This window comes from Primulina eburnea, chromosome 6, assembly GCF_022965805.1.
Source record: "Primulina eburnea isolate SZY01 chromosome 6, ASM2296580v1, whole genome shotgun sequence".
Taxonomy (NCBI): domain Eukaryota; kingdom Viridiplantae; phylum Streptophyta; class Magnoliopsida; order Lamiales; family Gesneriaceae; genus Primulina; species Primulina eburnea.
Window position 1 is genome coordinate 30,272,628 of NC_133106.1, and position 25,665 is coordinate 30,298,292.

General features: G+C 35.1%; 2 protein-coding genes across 2 annotated transcripts; one reads left to right on the forward strand and one right to left on the reverse strand.

Annotated features, from left to right (window-relative positions):
* Positions 1–217: 217 nt before the first annotated feature.
* On the reverse strand, positions 218–2,295 carry LOC140834157 (uncharacterized). The gene is made up of 2 exons (XM_073198831.1): positions 1,864–2,295; positions 218–634 (listed from the first exon to the last, which is right to left on the reverse strand). Exons 1-2 carry the CDS (start codon positions 2,222–2,224, stop codon positions 312–314), a joined length of 684 nt encoding a protein of 227 aa, XP_073054932.1. The 5' UTR covers positions 2,225–2,295; the 3' UTR covers positions 218–311.
* A 1,489-nt stretch (positions 2,296–3,784) lies between these two features.
* Positions 3,785–7,687, forward strand: LOC140834158 (uncharacterized). Its single transcript, XM_073198833.1, has 5 exons — positions 3,785–3,923; positions 4,893–4,977; positions 5,102–5,199; positions 6,266–6,582; positions 6,981–7,687. Exons 2-5 carry the CDS (start codon positions 4,969–4,971, stop codon positions 7,418–7,420), a joined length of 864 nt encoding a protein of 287 aa, XP_073054934.1. The 5' UTR covers positions 3,785–3,923; positions 4,893–4,968; the 3' UTR covers positions 7,421–7,687.
* The last annotated feature ends 17,978 nt before the right edge of the window (positions 7,688–25,665 follow it).

Below are 25,665 nucleotides of genomic sequence, written 5' to 3' on the forward strand. Positions count from 1 at the left end.
TGGGTTGATTTTATTTATGATCAATAGTCAACGAGGAGAAGGATAACTAAAACATTTCCCAACTTTCTTTCATACATCTCATCAAACCATATCATAATTTGTTATACCCACTTGATCCAAAAGTTGCAAGACGGTGAATTTCGCACGAGATTCCTACCATCACTGTTCCGGCTTTCGGTTTCTCGCCGCAGGCTCTCATATTTACCTCAACTTTCAATTCACACAATCAATCCATTATTGATTCAAGAACCAAGAAATATGGGGAGTTGCACGCAGTACTCATACAACAATGATAACCAATTATTTAGTACCTACAATGATCCTATAAATTTGAGAATCAAATTCACCATTTCATCATCATAGGCAGGTCCTTCCATCTCAAAATGGCTTACACCCTCAAGTAGATGTATCTCATTCCGTCCTGCTGCTGACGCCAGCTTCTTCTTCAGCTGATTAACGCTCGTGAATCCATCTCGTGTTCCCATCACGAAAAGTTTCGGTTTTGGTGATTTAAGAATAGTGTTATGATGTCTTCCAAAGAGGATCGAGGCCATCAGACCAAATGGGTATCCCAAGCTCACATAACCAACAACTTGGTCGACTGTGTCAACTGCAGAACCTGAAATGGGTGCACCTGTCAGGGAAGTACGAAAAGAAACTGTAAGAGCCAATTTGCCATGAATTCCGATACAACCATGTTTGTAAAGAAATAAAAACCACGGTTTAAAATAGAGGCGTTAACTTCAGTAGTAATGCCAGCAATCTGCATAAGTATAGCCACTTTTCCCGGACTTAAAATGTCGAGTGTGCAACAAGAACTGTGGAAATGTGCCACTTCTATCACTACAGAATATTTTTTCAGATGCTAAAACGCAAGGAAATAACCGAACTTGAACATATGTTAACTGATAGCAAGTCAGTAGAAGATGGAAGCACCAGCCCACATGAGCATTACACTGGACCGTGTCGAACATAAATCAAGTAAAAGCATTAACCAAGCTGAAGTATAGCTTAGGTCCGGAAGCAATAGCTGATTTCAGATCAGTAAAGCAGGTGATAACAGTAAAACCACAGCCCTACAACTACAAGATGCACTACAACAAGCACACGGGTGGGTATCATAATCGACTTATGGGATCATAAATTCATAATTGAACTAAAAATATTAGATCATGCCTAGAATTGAGATATCTTGATTATATATAGCAAAGCAGCATCATTGTGCTAACTAGCACAGGAGCATTCCAAAAGACTGAAAAACAACTCTTGGATTGCGAGGGTCGAAAAATGGCTTCCTCTTTATCATCAAACAAGTTGGATTCCCAAACCACCTGGGACCAACGACATAAATCAGGAAATGGAAAATGCTACGCATGGGTAATGATACCAACCAAGAAAACTGGAAACAAGGAAATTGCTTATCTGTGGGTGATTACAGTCGATATTGTTCCTTTAAAAGCAGTTCTAGCGTTTGCTCCCACAAATCATTAGTAAATTCGCTCAAGCAAAAATTCGAGCTCTCTCCTTAGACTAAATTTCTGGATCTACTACTTCGAATGTGCCTAGATTTGATTATGCACCACAGTTAGCCCACACAAAGAAATGAACATAAATGGTAACTAAAGCATATATCACTTCCATAAATTCAGAATTCACCAACCTCGAGCTCCTTAATCTTTTGCAGTAAAATTCATTGCACAAAATCAGAAGAGTAATGCCTAACCTACTTCTTGATCCTCACGCCAACAATAAAAAAACAAAAAGCTTGCTCAATTTCTCCCCATGACCATCATCAAACCCCAATGAAAAATACCCAAACAACCACTGATACTCATCACAATTCAATAGGGAAAAAAACAGTACCTGCGGAAGATCCCACAAGTAAAATCCTGTCGGCGGAAAGATGATCAGAAACCCATCTGCAAACAGCAACGACATCTTCAATTTCTTTAAACCCAGTAAGAGAAGCCCTCCCAGTAGACTTGCCCGCACCTCTCATGTCAAAAGTGACAGATTTATAGCCTCTGCTTGCCAACCCACCAGCGATCCCCTTCAAAAGAGCTTGACACCCACCCAATACAGAATAGGGGTGTACCAAAACAATTACCAAACTATCTTTATCGCCCTCATTTTCTTCTTCTCGCTTGAAGATTCTAGAGTGCAGTTTGACACCGTCACTTGTTTCAACTTTGCAGGATTCAACGGTATAAGCCTCTGAATGCATTGCGAGATCCGTTTTGGTGGAGCACCTGTGAAATGGAATCGAGAGGATCTTTTCTTTTGTACTGGTCGCTCAGCTTCGAAATTAAATTCAAGGGAAATTGAAAATTTTTTAAATATTAATATTTAATGATATTTGATAAATCAATAATTTTTTATATCATACGATAATTTAATTATTTTTAGTGTCGTGTCGTGTCGTTAATTGAAACAAAATAATCAAAAATAAAATTTAATATATCGAAAGCAAAATTTTGAGGTGGAATTCATGATATCCGAAGAAGGATTCATTAGAAGAAAAATACTTTATCAATAATTGTTCTTGCTTGGTAGAACGATTAAACCGTTGTGTATGAACTGCTGTGCGGTTTAAAAGATTTGAGTTGTACAAAAACCACCAACTACAGCTTTTGATAAAGTAATAAAATCTCGGTCCCACGTACTTATAGGTTAACCTTATTTATTTTGGTCACATTAACCAAAGGTTTCCAAATAGTGGGGTTTTCAAGTCTAAAAGCCAAGATGGTTTTGTATTTGTCAATTGTTGAATCTGACTTATACTTTACCAAGAAAACTAATTTAGATTCTATTGTTTTAGCTGGATCATCTCTCAAGTAGACTTTTTTGAGTTGCCTTCATTTAACAATTGGTACAAATAAATTGAAACAAAGTCGATGATTGCAAATGTCATGAAGATTTGTGTAACTGTACAAGTTAATCTAGTTTTAATTAAAGTAGTTGAGGGATAGAGGTTACTCGTCATTTATTAAGAGTAGTTGAGGGATAAGGGATGAGAATTTTCATTATTCTTTCATCTTAGAAGACCAAACAAGTCAACATCCAAACAAACAACAAACTTCTAAACATTCAAGGAGGCTTGACAAACATGTATGAAAAATATAACTGATTAATTTAGTGAATCAAATTTCCAATTTGATCAAATTAATGAAAAATATTAATTGTTATGCTAAATGTATTATGTTTCACTTTAAATATGGAATGATTTGACTGTCTCGTGAAAATAGATATGTGGAACTATGTCACGAGATACCTATCAATATATGAGTGAGTCTCATGTGAGACCGTCTCACAGGTCATAATCCGTGAGACAGGTCAATCCTACCCATATTCACAATAAAAAGTAATACTCTTAGCATAAAAAGTAATACTTTTTCATGGGTGACCCAAATAAGAGATCCGTCTCACAAATACGACCCGTGAGACCGTCTCACACAAGTTTTTGCCTCAATATAGATAAGGTGAAATTATGGATAACCAAATAATGGATTTAATAAAGCTATTCCAAACAATTATCGCACGATATTTGAAACAAACTTCTTTGGCAAACTATGTTCTTTAATTATTTCATTCTAATTTATATATATAAAACAGTTGAATTTAGGGTTAAAATTAAATCTAACTTCTTTACAATTTTTAAAATTATTATTTAAGAAAAATAATAATCATATTTTTATTTACAGATCTTACAACAATATGTTCTCTCATTTTATTTTTTATTTTACGTGGAAAAAGGACGAAATCCAATTATCATGGACGCGTGTCATCTAGTGATTGGCCGGTAGGTTCTAGAACGTGGTACAACGGAGTCGAAGCTTCCCTCCGCAACACAGTATAAAGTCATTGATCCGTAAGATTGAAAAGAAGAATCCTATCGCAAATTCCTGAGGTGCGCCGACATTGTGGTACGTGTGAATTTTCATTCGTTTTGCAAATTTTTTTTGGAATTTTGATTACTTGGTTGAAAATTTTCGGTCGATCTTTGTGCGTTTTCTGGGTATTAATCAACGAATCCTTTATCTTTTGCAAATTTTTTGGGGGACTTATAGTTTCGGGTTTGATGTGAGGTAGTTGAGCGGCAGAATTGCAGATTACGGCGTGGTTTATTTTTTAATTTGATGATTTTTAATGAATTATTACTTTTTAAGGCGGGTCTAATTTTTTTATAAGCATAATGAATTGGTGGAATTGGAGATGGTGTGTTTGGAGTTTGGAGAAGAAAGCTTGATCCGAATGAAGTTTTGATTTTGGTATGTAATTTGGGAAAAGAATATTCTCCATGATTATCCCCTTACTGTAGTTTTGGTATGCATCTCCCGAGTGCCGGGCTGGATTCAATGGTGGTTTGCTGATCTACATTGCTTTTATTTGATGATCTAATTGGTGACCCTTCTTGAAAATTTGTTTTTCACTGCCTGTTTGATTGCATTCAGTTATGCAACGTACTTTGTTTGTCACTGCCGATACCGGGTTGAAAGATGCTGTCTTTTGAGTAGGCTTGTTTTAAATTATAATTCACTTAATTTTTGTGACTCACTGTTTAATGCCTGAATAGTAGGGCATTTGTAAAATTCCCTGTTTACCAATAGTATCGGATGAATAGTCTGCTTTATTTTTGCTCTTTTGAATTTTGCTATGTGGTTTATTTTTTTCTGTTTTAACAGCTGACACTGGAGGGTTACATTAAGACTTTAGTGACCCAAAACCTGTTTTTGAGAATGATATGTTGCATCTAATATTAATGTCAAATTACTCATGTTAAAACTGTGCTATTAGTGGGGGAAAGGTTTGACATCTTACCTTTTAGCCGCTGGGAACATACTTTTTGCAATTTTTTCTTGGTATATGACTTAGATCTGTAAAATTATTTTTAGGTCTTCGAAACATTACTGTAAAATACAAATACCTGCTACATTCTCTAGCATTTTCCATACTTGGTGGACGATTGAAATGGCAGAGGTACACTTTCCTTTTCTTTATTTCTGTTCCATTAAAAGAAAGTTGATGTTACATGAGAAACAGGGAAAAAAATGAGTTGAATTATGATTTTTATACCAGTTTACCATACCTTATGTTGTTGCAGGAGAGTTACAAGGTCTCCTTGCATGTCTATGACTTGAGCCAAGGCCTTGCCAGGCAATTATCGACAACCTTTTTGGGAAAATCTATTGAAGGCATATGGTAAGATTTACATTTCTATAGAAGACTTGTTTTCAAATGCAAACCTAAGATTATGTAGATTCGAGTGTGGCTTCCTTAGGCTCTTAACTATATACAGCATGCTTTTATTTTATTTATTTTCAATTGTAACTTTTTTTAGTTGGTATGCATATTGGTTTCTTGAGATGTTGTCACTTCGTATGTTATACTAAAGCACCCAGCATAGATCACATTTTGATTCCATTCCTAACAATCCCCTCATTTTTCTTCTGTGCAATACTCATCATCTACAGTAAATATAATGGTGGAAAGAATTTCTGCATTTCAATGCAACTCGGCACTGTATTTCCCTGACATGAACATATTCATACAAATATAAAGTACCATCTGATTTGTTTATCTTATTTTAATTTACTGTCTTTGTTCTTAATGCGAGAAAGTTGATGAATGTTGTACGCAATGTTTCGATGATGTTTCCTCTTGCCTAATGTTATTAATATTAATTCCTTAATCATTGTACATTGTACAGTGTACAAATTATTAAATTTGAATGGAGAGTGGAGACATCTCTCTCTCTCTTTTGTTCTTTGGCGTCCAAGTATGACCGAGGTGACGGGGTTCTAGACAAACCTTGGGTGAAGGTTTGTCCAATGGAGTGATTATTTGCAACTTTTGGATTAACTTTCTCATGATTAAGATTTATATTTCGAGTTGTGTTGAAGAATATATTCAATTTATGAACAGGCTTGTGAAATAAATTTCAACTAATACCAAACAAGGAGGGAATGAATTTTTTTTGATCGATGCATAGTTACCCACTTTTCTCGCTACAAGGTTCTCTGAGTAATAAATATAGGCCGGGTGGTTTTAATTTTATAATTGTTGCGTAGGTGGATACAAAAGAATGAGATTTGTCTCCTTTTTTTTCACGTAAGGCCAGGTAGGGAAAACGGAGTGGAATATTTGCGTGTTGGATAACTTAAATATTACTTTGGTTGCTTTGATGCACATTGATTTTCTGGCTTCTTTTGTTTTGAGCATTTTAGGCGGGTTTTACATTACAAGTATGTTGCTTTTGCTTGTGTAGGCATACTGGAATTGTGGTTTATGGTAATGAATACTATTTTGGCGGGGGCATACAAAATGCTGCAGTTGGAACAACACCTTATGGGACTCCTCTTAAAGTTGTTGATCTTGGTGTTACCCATGTGCCTAAGGACGTATTTGAAACGTACTTACAAGAGATTGATCATCGGTACACAGCTGAGACTTACAGATTACTTACTCATAATTGCAACAATTTTAGCAACGAGGTTGCCCAGTTTCTGGTGGGTGCTTCGATACCAGACTACATTTTGAATCTCCCAAATGAAGTCCTAAGCAGCCCGATGGGCGCTCTCATGTGTAAGTTTGGCGCATTTTATGATCATAATCTCTTTTATTCTGTTAATATATTTAATTTCATCTTCAGCTTATTGACATCAATAGAAATAAAGTACTCAACATTTTGGATGAGATTATATGGTTGTTGGATGCAAAAAGAAAATTCCACATTGATAGTAACAATAATAAATGTGCTGATAGCCTTCAGTTTCCCATTTATCACCTGCTGTGAAGGAAGTTTCTGGGAGCTGTATGGTTTTAGGGAAAGTTCATTGAATTATCGAAGTGGGTTCGAAAAGCTCAAAAGTGTATATTATAATAAGTTTATAACCTTCTGCAATTGCTAATAAAACAGAAGAAAGTTGTTGAGAATCAATTTTTATGCATGTTTTCGCTGAATGGTGCCCTTTTCGGTGCAGTGCCTATGATACAGCAATTGGAAACTACATTAAGAGCTGGAGCAGTACCCCAGGCACCCCAGTTTAGTCCAGCTGCTGTCTCTAATTCTATCAAGACAGCAAGTTCCGTCAACAAATCACCCAGTGGCAGTAACGTTCAACCTCCAAAAAAGAATGAACAAGTTGAAAAATCGAAAGCAGAAGATATACCGAAGAACCATGCAGCTGAGCCGACAGCAAAGAATTCTTCCCCGGTCCCTGGTTTTGCTAAGCAGAAGCCATCTAATAACCTCGTCTCCGGCGTCCCCCTTGGTACAGTTCGGAACAAAGTTCAAGAGGAGATCACCAATGAGTTTGCAACAATCATGGCTACCGGGACAATCCAAGCGAGTGAGGCTGCTGCTCTTGCCACTAGGAGAGTGATGCAGAAGTATGGGCATCTGAACGCAGCACAGAGCTAGCTAGAGTCGGGGGAATGTTTTGTACCAAGTAGAAAAAAATACCTGTGTAGCTGTTGCTGCAGCATAATTTAACATTTTTTCTTGGGTCAAACACCTGCCCTTTTTGTGGGTTCCCGAGTCAATAGATTGAATCAGCCATCGTTTTTTCCGTAACTTTCTTTTTTCGTAACTTTGGTATTCATCAAATACTATTCAGTTTGATTCGTCTTGTCGAAACTAAGGTCCAAGATTTTGTTTGGATTCAAGGAAAAAATTTGAAAAAACTGTTTCTCTTGAGTCTGTATGAGATGAATTTGCAATATGTTGGGATTAAAATGCCTTTGATAGTCGAAGAAAATATATATATATAATTTTTAAAAAATATTTGATAGTTTTGTCACTGACAAAAATAATTACTTATGAAATCCCGATAAATAGAATGAATATGTATAACATAATATAAAATTTTATTAGGATACCTTAAATTGTATAGTATCAATTAACTGCTAACGATAATCTGTACACACAATATATTGTTGGAAAAATTGTAGTCCTGATGGTTTTTATTTATTTGTAATTTTGATAATTTTCCAATTTTAATAATTTTTCAACGTAGTGTTGACATGAACCCGACACTACATATCAACACTCTTCGAAAATTGGATAACAAATAATAGACAAAATCTTGTGTGAGATGGTCTCACAGATCGTATTTTGTGAGGCAAATATCTTATTTGGTTCATCCATGAAAAATATTACTTTTTATGTTAAGAATATTACTTTTTATTTTGAATATCGGTAGACTAATCCGTCTCACAGATAAAGATTCGTGAGACCGTCGCACAAGAGACCTACTTCAAATAATATTTCAACTGCATTGGGTTTTGTAACCAATTTTTTTTTTCAAAACCAATTTTTTTCCTCTACAAAATGCAACAAAATTAAAAGTATAAAGCATAAAAAGGTACAACTTAGGTTTTTAAAAAGTAAATAAATAAATAATTCAAAACAACTTTAAATTAAAGAAGGTTATTTTATTAAAGTGATCTCAATAGCAGTAGGCGTATGGTTGCTCTTTTCTTCAGACCCAAAAGCCGACTTTATTTTAATTTTGGTAGAGCTTGTGAGTGAAGCGTATTGATTATTAGAACGCTTTTCAGAAAGCTGCAAACCGATTTTATCGAACCACATTAAAATATAATCAAAGTATCTTAATTTTAAAGAGATTAATGAAAAATAACTTAAAATAATTTCAATATTCTTTTTATATTATATATTCTTTATTTTCTACAGACAGATAAATGGGACATATTTTTGAGTTATTTTTTTCCCAATATATGTTGCGGATATATAATTTATTGATTTTTTAATATATGATATTTTGACCAGGTTTCGACATGTTCAAATATACACGACCCACGTCGTTTGTGAAAAATAGTAAATATAATATAAGTTCATATTTTTATTTGTTAAAATCTAAAATTCAAACATTCTCACTAATAATTAGATATGTCACACATTCATATTAAGTTTCAACCAAAAAAATTATAATTTTTATAGAAGATTTAATAATAGTTAAGTAAATTTTTCCCTTAAAAGTGTATATGTTTGAGTTTTTAATTTTTATGTTTATTTTTTTTAACAAAAAATAGTACTACAGAAGAAAGGCCTTTGGTTTGCGATTAAATTCGTATTTTTTGGATATAAAAAAAAATTATTACAGAGATTTCATAGTTAATAATATGAAGATAAAGAAAGATTTCAAGTCTGAATATCCAAATTCTTATTTTACTTTATAAATAAATAAATTACAAAAAAACACACACGAGTATTTTAATTTAAAGAAGAGTTGAACAGAAAATGATGATTATGAAATGATAGGAAGGAAATGATGGTTTTGGCATCAGCTTTGTTTTCCTTGGATGCTGTGGTTTGGAAAGACAAAAGCCTCGTCCCAAAATTAAAGAAAACCCCTTTTAAAAAAAATAAATAATAAATAAATTAAAGAAAGCTACTAACTCGTCTCTCGTTCCGATTTATTGATAATTTTATCGATGTTTACGTAAATATTCAGATTAGTCTGAAAAATCGATTATAATTTTATTACTGATATCAAGTGTAAGAGGTGAGAATTATTTACTTAATTTTGGGAAAGAATAAAATAATAAAGGTAACAAAAGAGTTTAATTAGTTGCAATTAATATAATTTTATACATATATAAAATATTGGATTATATATGAAACAAAATAGAGCGCAAATATTAACGATAATGATTGATTGAATGCATCAAAATTGAGCTTAGAAATGTTCCTTAGCCTAGCTGGCTTTTGTTCAGCACAAAAATCCTAACAAAGAATCCAAAATAAAAAAGGGAACTAACTCAAGAAATGCTCGATCTTGATCATGTATATGATCTTACGTACCTCAAAAAATCGCAAAAAAAATTGAAAATCGCAATTTTGAAGGATTCTTGATAACATTTAATGATATCGATTTTAATACAAACAAGATTACAAGTGACATATCAATTGAAATTACGCACGTCGTTACATAGTACTACAATTGTTTTAGCTAATTTCATCTTCCTTGATCTTTTGCTTTACATCGGAGACGATCTATCAAACAAAGTAATTTACCTGTTTGAAATAGGGTTTGGTCCACTGGGAACTTCATGATCACCTGACTCGAACTCTTTAACTTTCGATTTATGATATGCATAGGATTTCCCACTTTTTCCAGGGTGAAAATCCGCTGTTCTTGGGAAATTCTTTTCTGCAGAAGAATCTAAGAGAAGGGGTTCGGAATTAGGGAGACTCGAAGCTATAACCGATGAGGGTTTCGAAGAATGCTCACCGGATGAGCTCACAAGAGCAAGAAACATGAAGAGAAGGCTGAAAAAGAAGACTAGGAAATGATGGGATTTTGTGGGGATTTCAAGAACCGGAGGAGATGGAGATGAAAATGAGTTGATATTCAAAGTTGTTTCCATGCAATTTGTGAACAGAAACCTCAATACCCCCAAAAAAGCCAAGAAAAAATTCAATATCCATCAACCAAATACAACCCTAATTTCAGGAGAGGAAATCAGGGGCAGAGAAAGAGAAAAGATTAATGGAGAAGAATCTTTGAAAAATGAGGTGTTGTGGAGATGCTCAGGTTTTGAAGAAATTCCACGACACATTTGTTCAGAATCTAGAAAACATTGTATACATAGAGGTACATATATAATGATATGCCTATCCTTTTATAATACTTGTTAGACGTCACCTCAGTTGTGCTTACGTAAATATCCATAGTAAATGTTCATAAGATGAAACATATATAATTATGTATTTGATAACCTGGAAAAGGCTCGGGTCATTCTTGGACTCGAGCGGAAAGAAAAAAATTAAAACAAGTCAAAATCCAATATACTGTAAAGAGTAGAGCATAGGTAAAATTTAGACAGGGTACTCCAGTCCGACCAGGGTACTTTCGCCCGACAAGGGTAATCAGGGTACTTTTTCTGACCAATACTCCAGCCCAACCAGGGTACTTTCGTCCGACTAGGGTACTTTCGCCAAGATTTAGGTCACCCGACCAGTATGGGTCACCATGCATCATCATTAGCATGATAATCAGTGTCCATGACCAGACCCGAACAGTACGGGTCGTCATGCCTATTAACATATGACAGGACATGGCCGGGCAGTTGTCAGAGTACAGGGTATGGGCAGTTGTCCAATGACAGGGCATGGGTAGCTGTCTAATCAGGAACAGTGTCCATGCACTATAATCTAGGTCATATTCTCCTTATAAATACTCAGGTTTGCTCATTTAAACAGATATTGCAATCTATAACATTCAATAAATTCTCTCTCTACATGGTGAACCTTGTACTGCCTTGAGCGTCGAAGTGACTACGCCGAAAACCCTTCCGGCAGCTCACTGACATTATCTTGTTGAGTGTGTGCAGATTGTCTGACTCGGGGTCATCCCAGCAGAACAGAGCACCCGGGCAGACCAGGCCAGAGCACCCGGGAACTCCAGGACAGAGCACCCGGGCAGACCAGGCCAGAGCACCCGAACAGACTATGCCAGATCACCCGGGTAGACCAGAGCACCCGAGAGACCAGGAAAGACCATCCGGGCAGTCCAGGACAGACCACCCGGTATCATCCCATCAGGTCAGGTCATACTCATCATATCATATCAAAATATTTACAGAGAAATGACACTTCTCTGTTCGGGTAGATTGCCCACCCCAGCTCGCCCAATCTACCCGGGCGATGTCACCATTTGTATATTATCTTTTATCGATAACTTGTAATAATATTAAGAATAATAGATATATAACATTTAAGCTCACGTTATATTTCAAAGTCTCGAATTATCATTATATATATAAATAAATAAGACCCGACCCATCCCGTAGTATACGCTTTCTTCTTGCAACTCAAGGTACAATTAAGCATCATTAAAGGTTAGAGTGTGTCTCATGTAAGACCGTCTCACGGATCTTAATCTGTGAGACGGGTCAACCCTACGGATATTCACAACAAAAAATAATACTCTTAACATAAAAAGTAATACTTTTTCATGGATTACCCAAATAAGAGACATGTCTCACAATTACGACCCGTGAGACCGTATATTTCTATATTTGACCAAGATTTCTTTGAATTTCCAGGTAAAATTTTGAAAGAGTGCGGCAAATGGCAATATTAAACTTTTTGCATAAAGTATATAAATAACTGGGTTAAAAAAAAAAGCGGACATAAAGCAAATTAAGCATCGTATTCTCTCCTCACTACCAAAAACAAAACACACACACACACACACACACACACATATATATATATATACATATATATTTATATACACACAATAGCTTCATGTGTATGTATTACGTATATGTCCAGTCGAATTTTTTTTCAGATACTCTTTTTTTTAGAAAAAAATGTTTGAAATTTAATTAGAAAAATTTAAAATTTTCTTATCTTGAATAAGTTTTTTTTTTTTTACATACATTTACTCATTATAGCACTCGTGCAAGCATATAGATAATAGATATCATGAGATTAATATTACGTGAATATATTAAGGGTAACTTGGGATTCAGTACCCAATTTTTATCAAATTTGGTTTTGATACCTCATTTCCCAAAATACCCCTTAAGCCTTAATTTTAAATAATTGATTTTATTTTCAAATGATGGCCCATCATGCTTCCGTAAAATAAAATTAAATCTTATACCTTTTTGACCGGAGTACCACCGGGTTATATCCACCGTATTTTACGAACTGCTCCTCACAGTTCAACCACACGATCGCAACCGATGGTTACAGACGCAGATTTCTTCAGCAGCACTCGGCACAACTCTAATTCGTTTCCTACCTTAGAGTGTACAGTATAAAATAAAATTTTTTGAAAATAATACATGAGAGGGGCTAGAGCAAAGATCTCTTTTATTCAAACACAAACATTTATTTATTACATAGTAACCTCCTGTAGAGGAGGAGACACTTGTTTAGTTACTTATCGTAGCTGGACTCTTGACACACATAAAGAAAATATTACAACCTTATATGAAAGAAATGGAGAAAATATTTGATGATCTTCACTTCCTTCTTCCTGCCTTATTTATAGAAGGCTCCTTCGGATTTGAACTTCGGATTTCAAATCTTCATAAGCCTTTACAGCTTGCATTGGGGACCATTTGGTGGTTGAGGGGTCCCTGTCTAGATTATTAATCTTGACATCAACTTCTCATCCTCCTTTATCTCTCTTAGATACCATTGACGATGAGTTTCTAGGATATCGGCAGTAATTTCATCTTTTTTATACTATTTGAAATGATTTACTAACCATTTAAGAGCTTCTGCCTCTTTCCTCTTGTATGTTATCCTTCTTTTCAAAACTTTCAAGTATACTCGATACATTTTTAAGTTTTGATTCTGGTGTGTTAACTGGTTTCCTTTCTGTCCTTATTTATGGATGAATTTTCGGGACCAGTTAATTTACTTTTATTCATTGGATTCCTTTCAGATTGGTATCCAATGCTTGCTGAGTCATCCATCATTTGTTATTGGTGGTTTATTTGTCCTTTACCACTAATTAGTGGTTGTCTTGTTTCTACCACTCACATGGTAGTGGTCCTGCTTTTGTAATGGAGGGTCACATGTCCCCTTTAATTTTGTCGAGGAATCTTCGGTTTTTTGTATCCTCGAGGAAAATGTGCATGTGGTCCTTCCCCACTTGTGCTTGTATCGGTAAATTTTTTCCGATCAGATCTCGGCTTGAATCCTTTGCCGAATTCTGGCTCCTTCTGGTTCTGGCATTCCAGGCAGATGTTTTCTGACCATCTTCCTATGTGTGCCATGTTACAGAATTTTCGGCGAGTCTCTTTACTAGCCGGCAGCTTGCTGTTCCACAAAAGATTTCTCTTTTTCTCAAATAAATCTTCTGCAAAACTTGTAGTTTTTCTTGTCATGGTATTTAACAGGAATGATCCGTTCACTGAATGATTGTAGAATTTGAACGGAAACTTGACTTTATCCATCTCAGTGAGACAGACCCAAATACCCCAAGCTCTTCTGGTAGAAATATCATCTTCAGTAATTGAAGACACTAGGGGTGTTTCTTCTGCTGGAGGGTCCTTGATAAATTTCTGGACATTCAAATCTGGCCTCCTTAGCTTGATGAAATGGAAGGCTTCGTGAGAACCTTTTCCTGCTGGTTCTGGTGCTGTACTAAAGAAGTATAGCTCCAAAACGTCTCCTCTGGACAAATAATCATTGTTTGCCCAAGTCTCGTGAACAGCTTCCTGGATCCATTTTGGTAGACCTGAAATTTCTGGAAAGCTGGGTGATGTAGTATAAACTGAGGCAAGAGCCCCAAATTCATACCATGCTTTAACTTCCTTTGGATATGAATTTTGTTTCATCCATACCCTTGGATATTTTCCTGAAACGTCAACCCTGCTTGTAGCTGGGTTAATGCCAATTCGTGTTTTTAATTTCTCCCAATTCTGCTGATAAACCTGAAATGGAGAAATTACACTTTCATTAGTATCAACCTTAGTTTTGTCTTTGTCAATACGAGGCCTAAGGTTAATCTCTCCCTCTTCAATCCCCGAGGTGAAGGGTTGACTTGAAAACTCAAGATAAGGATCAGGAGTCTCAATTTTTGTTTTGGCCGACTCATCTGATGATGATCCCGACTTAACACTTGTGCAAGGGGTATTTGAATCCCCCGCTACAGGTATAGAGTCCTGTACTCGAAAACTCTCCATTTGAGAAACCAGTGGTCTCTCAATGCCCTGGAGGATAGGCCTTTGCGTTACAGACCATAACTGAGTATATGCCTGTAAACATCCTGTAATTCGATCAGAGACAATTCTCTTATCAGCTTGTTGTAGCCTTCCCGCAACTTCTGCGTTAACAGCTAACTTGTTGAACTCGGTTTGAAGCATTTCAAGGTGTTCCCTCAAATGCCTCTGCATCTTGATAATAGCATCAATGTCAATGCTGTCCATCTCTTGTTAAAAAATCTGCAAGAATATTTTCATGAGATTTTATTATCATAATATCAAAAATATAATTTTGACATAAAGCTTGCCATCGTAGTAATCTAGCCTTCTCGGGTTTAGACTCAATTTTATTCCTTAAAAAGACTTTAACTTGTGTGTTATCAACTTTCAAAGTGAATTTCTTTGCAAGTAGAAATAATGGCCATTTTTCAAAGGCCCTTTTTACTGCATAAAATTCCTTTTCGTTGATGTGTCATCTTATGGCTTCTGCATCTGAGAATAACCCACTACAATATCTGCATGGTTGTTCTCCATCTGGTGTGAGCTTTGTTAATACTGCAGCCCACCAATGATCGCTGGCATCAGTATATAATAGCAGATCATCCTCGTCTTGAGGAATAGCCATCTTTGGAAGATTTTTGCAAATCTTCTTTAAATGGATAAGTCCTTTTGTGTGTTCGTCTGTCCATATAAATCTAGCTTCTTTTTTCAATAATGGACTGAACACCTTCCTGTGTTTTGCTAGGTTTTTAATAAACATCCCAGCAAAATTAACAACCCCTAAAAAGCTTTGAAGTTGCTTTTTGTCTTTGAGATTGTCTGGAAAATTCTGCACCTTTTCTACTATGTGTTCTTGCAGAATTATTCCTGACTCATCGATTTCAATTCCGAGGAATTCAATCTTTCTTGTAGCAATGACTGCTTTCTTTTCAGATAAAACCAGTCCTTCTTTCTTGCAAACATTAGAGAAAATTTCCAAATGTTTAACATGTTCATTCATATCTTTGGATGCTATTAAAACATCGTCGATGTAAACAAACATAAACTTGAAATAATCTTTGAAAAGATTATCCATCTTTCTTTGAAAAATCTGGGGTGAGTTAGCCAATCCCATTGGTAATACTTCCCAAATATAATGTCCTTGAGGTATGGAGAAAGCTGTGAATTTCTTGCTTTCTTCCTGCATCCGAATCTGATAGAATCCAGACTTGCAATCAAATTTAGAGAATATCTTGGCATTGCGAATGCAACTAATCAAGTGTTCTCTATTAGGTATAAAATACCCATCAAACTCCAGAATCTTATTAATTTCTTGATAATTAATAACCAATCTGGGTTTTCCTCGTTTAATCTCACCATGATTTCTTACCAGAAAACCTGGACTGCTATATGGTGACATACCTGCTTTGATTAATCCAAGGTCCAAATGTTCCTTGATTATAATCTGCATATCCCTCTGATCAATGATGTTCATTGGGATGGGTTTACAACGGACAAATTCATACTCTTTGCCTTCCTTGATCTTAAGGCATTCTATATCTTCTGGTTGGAGTTCCTTTTCTGCTCTTAACTGGAGCATTGTTTCTCCAAACCGTCTTGAATCTTTCATTTTCGGGTTCAGAAGTTTTCCTGAATCACCACGCTTGCTGCGAAACTGGATTGGCAATTTTCTGTAAAATGCCTCCCTAAGTCTCTGGACTATGATTTTGTGAGCACATGGTGTTGTGAACACTAATCTTCTAGTCTCATTTTCTTGTGTATAGGACTTGAACATTTGTAGGAAATTATTTCGTAACAATATGTCAGCTCCTGTGTCATGAAAATAAATTGGTGGTGTCTTTACCTTGTACCAAGGTGTTTGTCCAGCACCGCCAATCATGATTTCAGTCATCTTATTTAATCCCTTTACCTAAGATTAAGATTCTTCTGGAAAAATCTCTTCCAGCAATCTTGGGTAACTCTTCTTCCAAATTATTTGGAAAAACTCCTCGTTTTGCTGTACATATTCCAGCACCTGAATCAATATAAGCAGCAAAATATTCTGCCTTATATTGTTCATACAACATTCCTACTGGAATGTATATGGAGAATGGACTTGTGGTTATTGTATTTTCCATATTTTATCTTCTGCCATAAACTCCATTCCATACTCTAGACGTTTCCAAGGTTTATGTTCCTCGAGAAACTCTAGTCCAAGAATCAGTCGATCTGATTCTTTCCCTAGAATCCCTTGGATATGGACTTCCAATTCTCCGATATTAATCAGTCCTTGGTAAGTTCCTATCGTAGGTTGTTCCAAATAGTATATGGTATTACAAGGAAATTGATTCCTTTGTTTTGTAATATCAAATAATATTTCTATTTCCTTCCAACCTTCTGGGCATCTAAGTTTTCCTATTGTAGAAAAACTTTTTGGCTCCTGTTGGGTTTCTATGACAGGTGTTTTTCCCCACCTGTAACTTGTAATTCTATCTCCTTGAAAAGATAGTCTTCTCGATTCTAATCTAAGACTTTGATTCCTTTGTAGAATCGGTTTGTCTTGGATCTGGATATCTGTTTCCTGTATTAAAGGAAACTCGACTCTTTCTGGATAAATTGCCTGAGCAACTTTTCCAAATATCTCAGGGATTTCAATAAACTCATTTCTAATAAACAGTTCAGAATGATGTGTATTAGATAGGGCATATGAAATTTGATAGGTAATAGAATATGGCCTATTACCTTCTTTCATCAGCCTTTTTTCCTTGAAGTTCTGATGCAATGTCAAGGCTCGGCTGAAATCTCGATCTGCCAGGTTATAGGCTATCCTTGGATAGATTACCCCTACAATTTTTCCTGCACAGAGGTTTCCTGATATTGTTCCCAGTACTGAATCTTGTAGATTCCCCATTCTTTTATCGCAAATAGCAATATCGATAGGTGAATCTATCCCTTCTTTGAAAGTAGCCTTGATCATAATTTGGATTGCTCCGATATGAATCCAGGACATAGTCCTTGCTACTTCTATCTTGAGTTTTTGTAATTCCTCCTTAATTTCTTCGGAAGGAATTAACTGCATCTCCATTCTATTTCCTGTAAGTTCCATTGGGATTGCCATTTCCCTTCTAGAAACTTTATAGATTAGATGATGCTTTCTGTTTCTTAGGCCAAGACTTCCTAAGAACTTTTCTACCTGTCCTGCGGAGAAACCTTGATATCTCTGTAGACTTGGATTTTCTCTCATGATTCTTTGAACCATGTTATGAGATATAGTTGTCTGGCTGAAAAACCCAGACAAATCTTCATGTGTTTCGTGTCGAAACACCTCGTCTTCAGTCAGATTCCGATTCTGTTCCATCAGATTCTTCCTGACTTAAGACTTCCTCTTCTTCATATATACTTTCATCTGAGGCAATGTCCTCAAATCGGTATACTTGAATGAGATCTTGGTAATAAACTGCATCTTCTATATCCGGAGTCGGGTCGAAGCGTTTAATATCTCTTTTTTCATTTTCTGGACAGTTGGTCGAGATATGACCTCTTGCTCCACATGTCCAGCAATTGCAGTCCTTGAAACTTTCATTGGCCCTAGTATGAGCTCTTCTGAAAGTTTTCTTGGTAGGTGTTCTTCCTGTGCTTCGAGATGAACTCGATGCCTGGGATGATATCCTACTTCTCGATGGTCCGCTTCTTTGTCCAGATTTATAAGATCTGGCTTTCTGTCTAGACCATATGGTTCTTGGTTTCCAAGAACTTCTTCTACTTTGTGCATAAGGATGAGTCCTAAAACTTTTCCTTTTATGCCGTCTATTATTCGAAATGGTCTATTACGTAAGCTGTACTAGTCTCTTTTCTAGCGAACAAATCGAGGATTGGTACCAGATTTACAGAGACGATATATTAGCAAATAAAGTCTTAACAACCTTACCCAAGAAGCTTTTGAAGATTTAAAAGTACTCAAGGATATAGAAAGATCTGTTTTGGAACGAATCATTGATTATTTAGCAACGAAAGGAGAACAAAAAGAATACGATGTAGAGGAAATCAAGGAAAAGTATTTAGTTATAGATTGCATTGCCTGTCAACTGTGCTTTAAAAGACCCATAAAAACAAAACAATTATTTCTGTGGTTTACTTCCAATAATAGTTGGAAGATCATTTTCTTTACAACACAAAGGAGTTCTTTTGTTGATACCCCTTAGGCGTTTGTAATTCTTTTGTAACGCTGCCATATGACACCATTCTGCCAATTTTCCTTTAAGGAAAGAGGCTCTTCTTGCCAATGTATCTGGATTACCAGGTACGTATTCCCTTATGAGCATTTCTCTCCAAGGACTTGGCATTTTTGCGAAGAAAAGCTGCATAGCTATATCTTCTTCGACTCCTGAATTCCATCTATATTTGGTGAATAACATAATGTATTCATCTACCAAACATATATCATGTAATTCAAGACTATACAGAGCCTGAGTATATTTTTTCTTTTTCTCTGTATCTTGACTATTGAAATAGTCTACCCCTATAAAGTGTGCTTTGAATAGGGTAGCCATCTTTCCAGCGATCTCACTAAGAGATTCCCCAACTAGGACTGACTCTTTCATGTCTGATGAAGTCATGTCCCAAGCAATTTTTACTGATCCCATAAGACTCATTTCCAAAAGTTTAATGAATCCTTCTTTGTTGAGATCAAGTGTTCCTGCTGCAATCCTCATAGCAGATGTCCAATCGTCTATGAGATCTTCTCTGTTTTTGAAGTCCAAAACATCAAGGTTAAGCATAACCCCGTAAGGATGTATAGGATCTAAAACAGTTTTCCCGTAGGGTGTTTGGTGCAAAGGAATTTGAGTTCTCCTTGCCCTTGTTCCCGCTGGGTGTGATCCTCCACCAGTATGGAAATCAGTCTGAGATTCTCTCATATTTACATTATGAGATCCCATACTTTCCCCTGGTGGTTCCTGAGAAGATGACCAGGTTATTGCAGGTGGTGTTTCACCTACTGCTGTATTCATCTTTAGATCTACTACTTTGAGATTTGCGAAAGATTCCGCAAGTTCTTGTAGATCCTCCAAACCAATCCTTTCTAAAGTTGTCATCAGATGAATTTCTTTTCTGAGACAGACTTGATTAGATTGATCATCTTTTCTTCTTCAGTCAAAGGTTTTGACACCACTCTGGCCTTCCCTTGTTGATGTAACAAAGGTTCAGTGCCAAAAGATGGTGGTAACCATCCTCCTGAAGTTCTTCTACTAGAACTTGGTTGTTGTTCTAGTTTCTGAATTCTTGTTTGAATATCCTTTATTAATCCCAGAATTTCTTCTTGGGTTTCAAGGATTTTCTCAACTCGTTGCGGTACAAAATATAGCATATTGCCATAATTTTGGACTGTCTTCTGAATTTCTCTAAGATCTAAAGAGAGCTTAGAAGAGTCTGGAATTATCTCCAGAAACTTATTATTTTGGATCATAAGTTTACCTGAGATTTTACCTGAGGGTGCAGTAGCTTCCCTTCGTAAATCTTCTGTTTATACAGATCCATTGTTCTCTGAAGAATTTCTTCTGAGTAGATTTTGAAGTATGTTTTTCCGGTTTTTTAGGCCTTGTAAACGCATACCTTTTGTGCTGAGTTCAGTGAAGCATGTACTTCGCTGTAATTCTTGTTCTAATTGAATTATTTCTAGAGAAATAAGTTCAATTTCGAACTGGATGGTAGTTCCTGGCATGTTTAACGGATCAATGAAGATCTGGTTTTTTCGGCCTGTAAGGGTCTACCTTTTGTGTATGCAAGGTTTTGCAAACACTGCCGTCTTTTATCAGGAGATAAATTTCCTTTGTTCTCCTGTTTCTGATATCTAACAATAGTTAGATAAACTTGTGTATATTCCAAAATATTGGAATAGTTCTTGTAAATTATTTTTCTCGAACTAAAGTTCGGATTCATAATTTTCGAAATTCTCCTTCTCATACATTTAGTTGCTAGTAATAATAAAATTTTTGTGTTTGAAATAAATTAATCATGCTCTGATACCATTTTAGGGAGCGCGGGGATCAATTAAAATCAATTAAACTTAAATATAGACTAAGGGTATTTTTGGTATTTTTAAAGAAAATTTCTCTCTCCATGTACTAAAACCAAAACTCTTTTTCAAAATGTACTGATACCTAATTAACCCATATATTAATAGCTTCAGCAATTGATGTCAGTAGGAGCATGCTTGTGTGTGCTCTTATATATTTATTTATTTATGATTATGATTTGTGTATTATACTATATATATATATATATATATATAAATATAGTCATGTCCGTTAACTTTTGGCATCTTTAGTCATTTTCTCTTTAGTGTCATGTTGAAGTCACGAAGATACATGTGAGGGCCCGTTATCCTAATAACGATTTATTAACATGCAATCATGATTAATCAGTTAACAGCGGAAAAGTGAGTTAAAAATTTGCGGTTGGGCCTATAAAAATTTCGACTTGACCTTCCTGTAAATAGGACATACCCGAAAATCAAATATTCAAAATAAACAACATGTGCCCTCAATAAACACAACAGCATACACACGTGCCAGCCAGACACGATCATGACATATACAAACCAAAATATCATAGAGCCGACAAGGCTCGATAATACCATAATACAATCCTCCAAATATATATATAGTATCTGGGAGACAGCAACACCACGCAGTACTTAAATACAACTGAGCCTACTCTCAAGGAGCTCTGGTACTTCCCGAGGCTTCTTCTCGAGCACCTGAGGTCGAACCACCCGTACCATCTGTCATGTCCACACACAAAAGACACGACAGCCCCCTCTCGGGGATCAGTAACCCCAGTACGAGACATCAAGAAACCACGATATATGACATAGAAATGCAATGATGCCATGCATGAATGCAATGTATGAATAGGTGCAAGTTATCAGGATATCAGGAGTCAAATGATCGATATCAACAATCATACATATATGCTCGAGCTGGTCCACGAAGGCAGCGGACCGTGCCTGGGATATGGCCCAGCCTCGAAGCCAGCAACTACCTAAGCCGGACCGAATCAAGGTAGCCAAACATCTCCAGGACACCATATCATATCATATATATAACGGATCTCAACCGAAATATAACTGGATCTCAATAATGTTCAGTGGTATTGATGTGTCTAACCAAAATAAAATGTGTGTAAACAAAAGAAATATTTTATTTTATTTTGCACATCAATTACCAACTGATAATATGCGAGTCAGTATATAATATCACATAAATCAGCAAATAGCAAATAAATCATACACAGGATCATCAGATACCTCTGTCAGATATCGTGAAAATAACTGATCTCTACGTACCTCAACTAATTTACCGGTAACTTAAATCCTCAAGAAAATCCTGGAATTGCCAACTCAGACAAATAACCTGAATATTAATTTAAATGGTCTTATTATCATATAAAAATTCCACAACCATTTAAATTTACTAAAAATCCAATTTCAACAATTTAGACATTTTAAATTTCTAAAATTCCAATATTCGACTAAAATACCTAAAATCAATCATTTCTATTTTATCATCGCAAAATATTCTTTTTAGCTTTAAATGACGCTAAACTAATATTTAAGCGGTGACGATAAATTCTAGGTTCACCAGATATACCTCCAACTCGCACAATTCCGAACCTACAACGATAACCCAATAATTAATCAATAATGATACATTATTTGAGTCGAAATTGAATTAAATTCACATAGATAATAATTCGCACCGATACAGCTTATTCTTCCAATAACAATTGCTAAACTCGAGACTAAACCGAAGCCAACCGGCAACAGGCGGCAACTCGCCGGAGAAGACGACCGGAATCACACAGAAAAACGGTAGGTTCTCGAAATTTTGCAAAATTGGTACCAAAAGAAAGCTTATAACATAAGGAACAAAACCCCTCAATCGATTTTTACTTTTGAGCGGCGGAAGACGGCGATTCAAGCGACGAAGCCGACGGCGGGTTTTCGAAAATCTCGATTTTTCTCATCGAAAGTGGTATCAACGGAAAGCTTACGTCGAGAGCTTTTCAACCGTATATTTATTTGAATTTTTCGATCATCGGTGCGGCTAAAATCGACGGTCAAAGTGAGCGGTGGAATGAAGCTAAATGGAGTTTACGGTGGAGAGAGAAATTGCAAATCGGTGATGGTGATGTGTTTATATATATATATATATATATATTATGTGCATGTTTATCTTTTATCTTTTCGGGGTTCGAAATTTGACCCGGTCTATTTTATTTCAATTTCCGTGTGCTATAACATTTAAATATGCATAAACACACAATTTAATTATTTTGCTTAATTATTTTAAATTCTTCAATTTAAAATAATTAATCTTAATTATCGCCAAATAATATATAATTAAATCTGATCATTACAATACATGTGTCACATCAATACTACGTCAAAAAATAGCAAAATTTCAAAAAATAACAAAGATAGCAAGAAAAAAAAATTTGACAAAATAAACATTCAGAACTACAAAAAAACAAATATACAAGACTAATATGGGTAAGTTTCTTGTGACACAGTCACATAACTCTTTTTCCTCGAGATTTGGTGATTGACAAAATAAACAACATCGAGCTGTTTCGAGATCCAACCGCTTTCTTCATATGTAAAACAGATTCTTCAGACCTCTCGATCAATTCAAGCATTTGAAACCGTTAACGAATTCAAGTCATTATGTCAAGAAGTCGAACATTTGTACTTATTGAACTTGAGCTACAAAAGATCATATGAAAAAATTGACGAGTCCGAAAATTCAATGCAGTGAAAAGATTCAAACTTCACATTCCAACAACACTATAAATAGACAATTTTGAGCATTTTAAAGAGGATATTACAAGTCAAACCATTCAGATGAACGTTGCAAATAGAAATATTATATATTATCATACCAACCTCCGAAGTAACAGAAAGTTACCAATTTGGGCTATAGCTATAAGATTTTGAAAATCATGGACTTGAAGTCGCAAAAGTAAAAAGAACATTAAAGATCACTTAATGAAACATTCCCGATTGAAAAGGACTTGTCTATATTGTTAGGAAATGGTACAAATGATCGTTGAAAAGCAAATCCGACCGTTGGAGCTTTTTAACTATTAATATGCAGAACATTCAAAGTGAAGACTGCCAAAAAAACTCTGAGCGATAAGGTATTCACAGCCGCTGAATTAAAAATCCTATAATTTGCATATGTTTAGATCGTTTGAGCACAATTATCCGTCTACATTTTCAGACTACTCAACCAAAGCACAAGGTTACCAGATTACTTCATATCTTCAAGGATCAACCTGAGCTAACTCAACCAAGTCAATTCGTTATAAAATTGACGGTTGAGTCTTTGTTGTTTGTTGTGTTGTCTGGAGAACCGAGTGTTTTTAAACATCCAAACATTTTAAAGTGATCAATAAGATTTCAATTTAGGCAGTGTTATTAGGCCAAATTGAAGCGAAATGTTACAAGACATTGTAAAACCATAATATTTTAGTAGAAACATTCCTAAGTTGAAAAGAGGGTGAAATATGAATTTTATCTCCGAACATTCATAGAAACCTTGTGTCATTTACTTATATACTTTACATTTTTTCATATTCAAGTTTTCCGACTATTTCTTGTTAAATTGCTAGCCGTTTATTTATTACTAGTCAAGCCGGACCGTTTCCGTACTCACTCTATTTTAAAGTGGTGCAGTAAAGTTAGTAATTCAAGAATAGTTCTTAACATATTAAAAACTCTTAAGAACGGTTTAAAGCACACTTAACTGTCTACATTTTCAGACTGTTCAACTAAAGCACAAGGTTACCAGATTACTTCAGATCTTCAAGGATCAACCCGCGCTACCTCAACCAAGTCACATAGTTATAAAACTGAATGTTGGGGTCGTTGTTATTTGTTGTGTTGTCTAGAGAATTGAAGTTTCTTAATCATTAAGATCTTTTAAAATGACCACTAAGATTTCAATTTAGGCATTGCTAATAGTCATAATTAAAGTGGACTGTTGCAAGACGTTGTGAAACCATAATATTTTAGTAAAATCTTTCTAAGTGGAAGAATAAGTGAAATAAAATTTTTATCTCCGAACATCCATAAAAACCTTGCTTCATTCACTTACAAACTTTACATTTTTGCACATTCAAGTTTTCAGAATTTTTCTTGTTAAACTCTTAACCGCTTATTTATCACTAGACAAACCGAAATGTTTCCGTACTATTTAAAGTGATCCAGTAAAGTTAGTCATTCACAAATAATTCTTAATAACTTAATAATTATTAAGAACATTTTAAAGTTTAAAGAATTTTTTAAAGAATTTATTCACCTCCTCTGAATTCTAAATCAATCTTACCAGAGGTCAAATCGATTGTTACTTAAAGCGAAAATTAATATTTTTAATATAAAACAATATTTATCATGAATCGGATCGGTTTAAAGATCTGTCTCACAATATCAACTCATTAAGATTGTCTCACAAAATTAACTCATAAGATCGTCTAACAAAATTTTTTGTAACCTAATTTATTTATTTATCCAAGAAATTTCAATCAATCTATTGCTAAACAATCTCATTATCTCTCAATTTAATATCATAGATAATTTGTTTAAATTTCACTGGTATTTCTCGTGCTTATTTAGGTAATTATATTATAAATATTTAAATTTGAATGAATAATAAAAGTATTTAGAAGTACGATAATTATATACAAGCAAAGTGTGTCGTCTAACTAGAATATATGTGTACAAAAATGACACCTTCACTTTTTCATAAAAAAAACAATTATCACAAAAGTCTACGTACGACAATCAATTATTTAGATTGTTTAATTCATCCAAAAATTTTACATAATTAATTCTAAATTCTCTCTTTCTCTCTCCATAACTTATTTAGACATAATCTCGCAATTATATTATTCATTTATTTTAAGTTAATTATATTAATAATTATCTAAATTTGG

Bases quoted from the DNA above. Each gene is read 5' to 3' on its own strand.
- LOC140834157 (XM_073198831.1), bottom strand. From the start codon at position 2,224: ATGCATTCAGAGGCTTATACCGTTGAATCCTGCAAAGTTGAAACAAGT. The intron at 635-1,863 runs GTACTGTTTTTT...CTTCCCTGACAG, and splicing joins ACTTGTGGGATCTTCCGCAG to GTGCACCCATTTCAGGTTCT.
- LOC140834158 (XM_073198833.1), top strand. The intron at 5,200-6,265 runs GTAAGATTTACA...TTGCTTGTGTAG, and splicing joins AAATCTATTGAAGGCATATG to GCATACTGGAATTGTGGTTT. The intron at 6,583-6,980 runs GTAAGTTTGGCG...TTTTCGGTGCAG, and splicing joins CCCGATGGGCGCTCTCATGT to TGCCTATGATACAGCAATTG.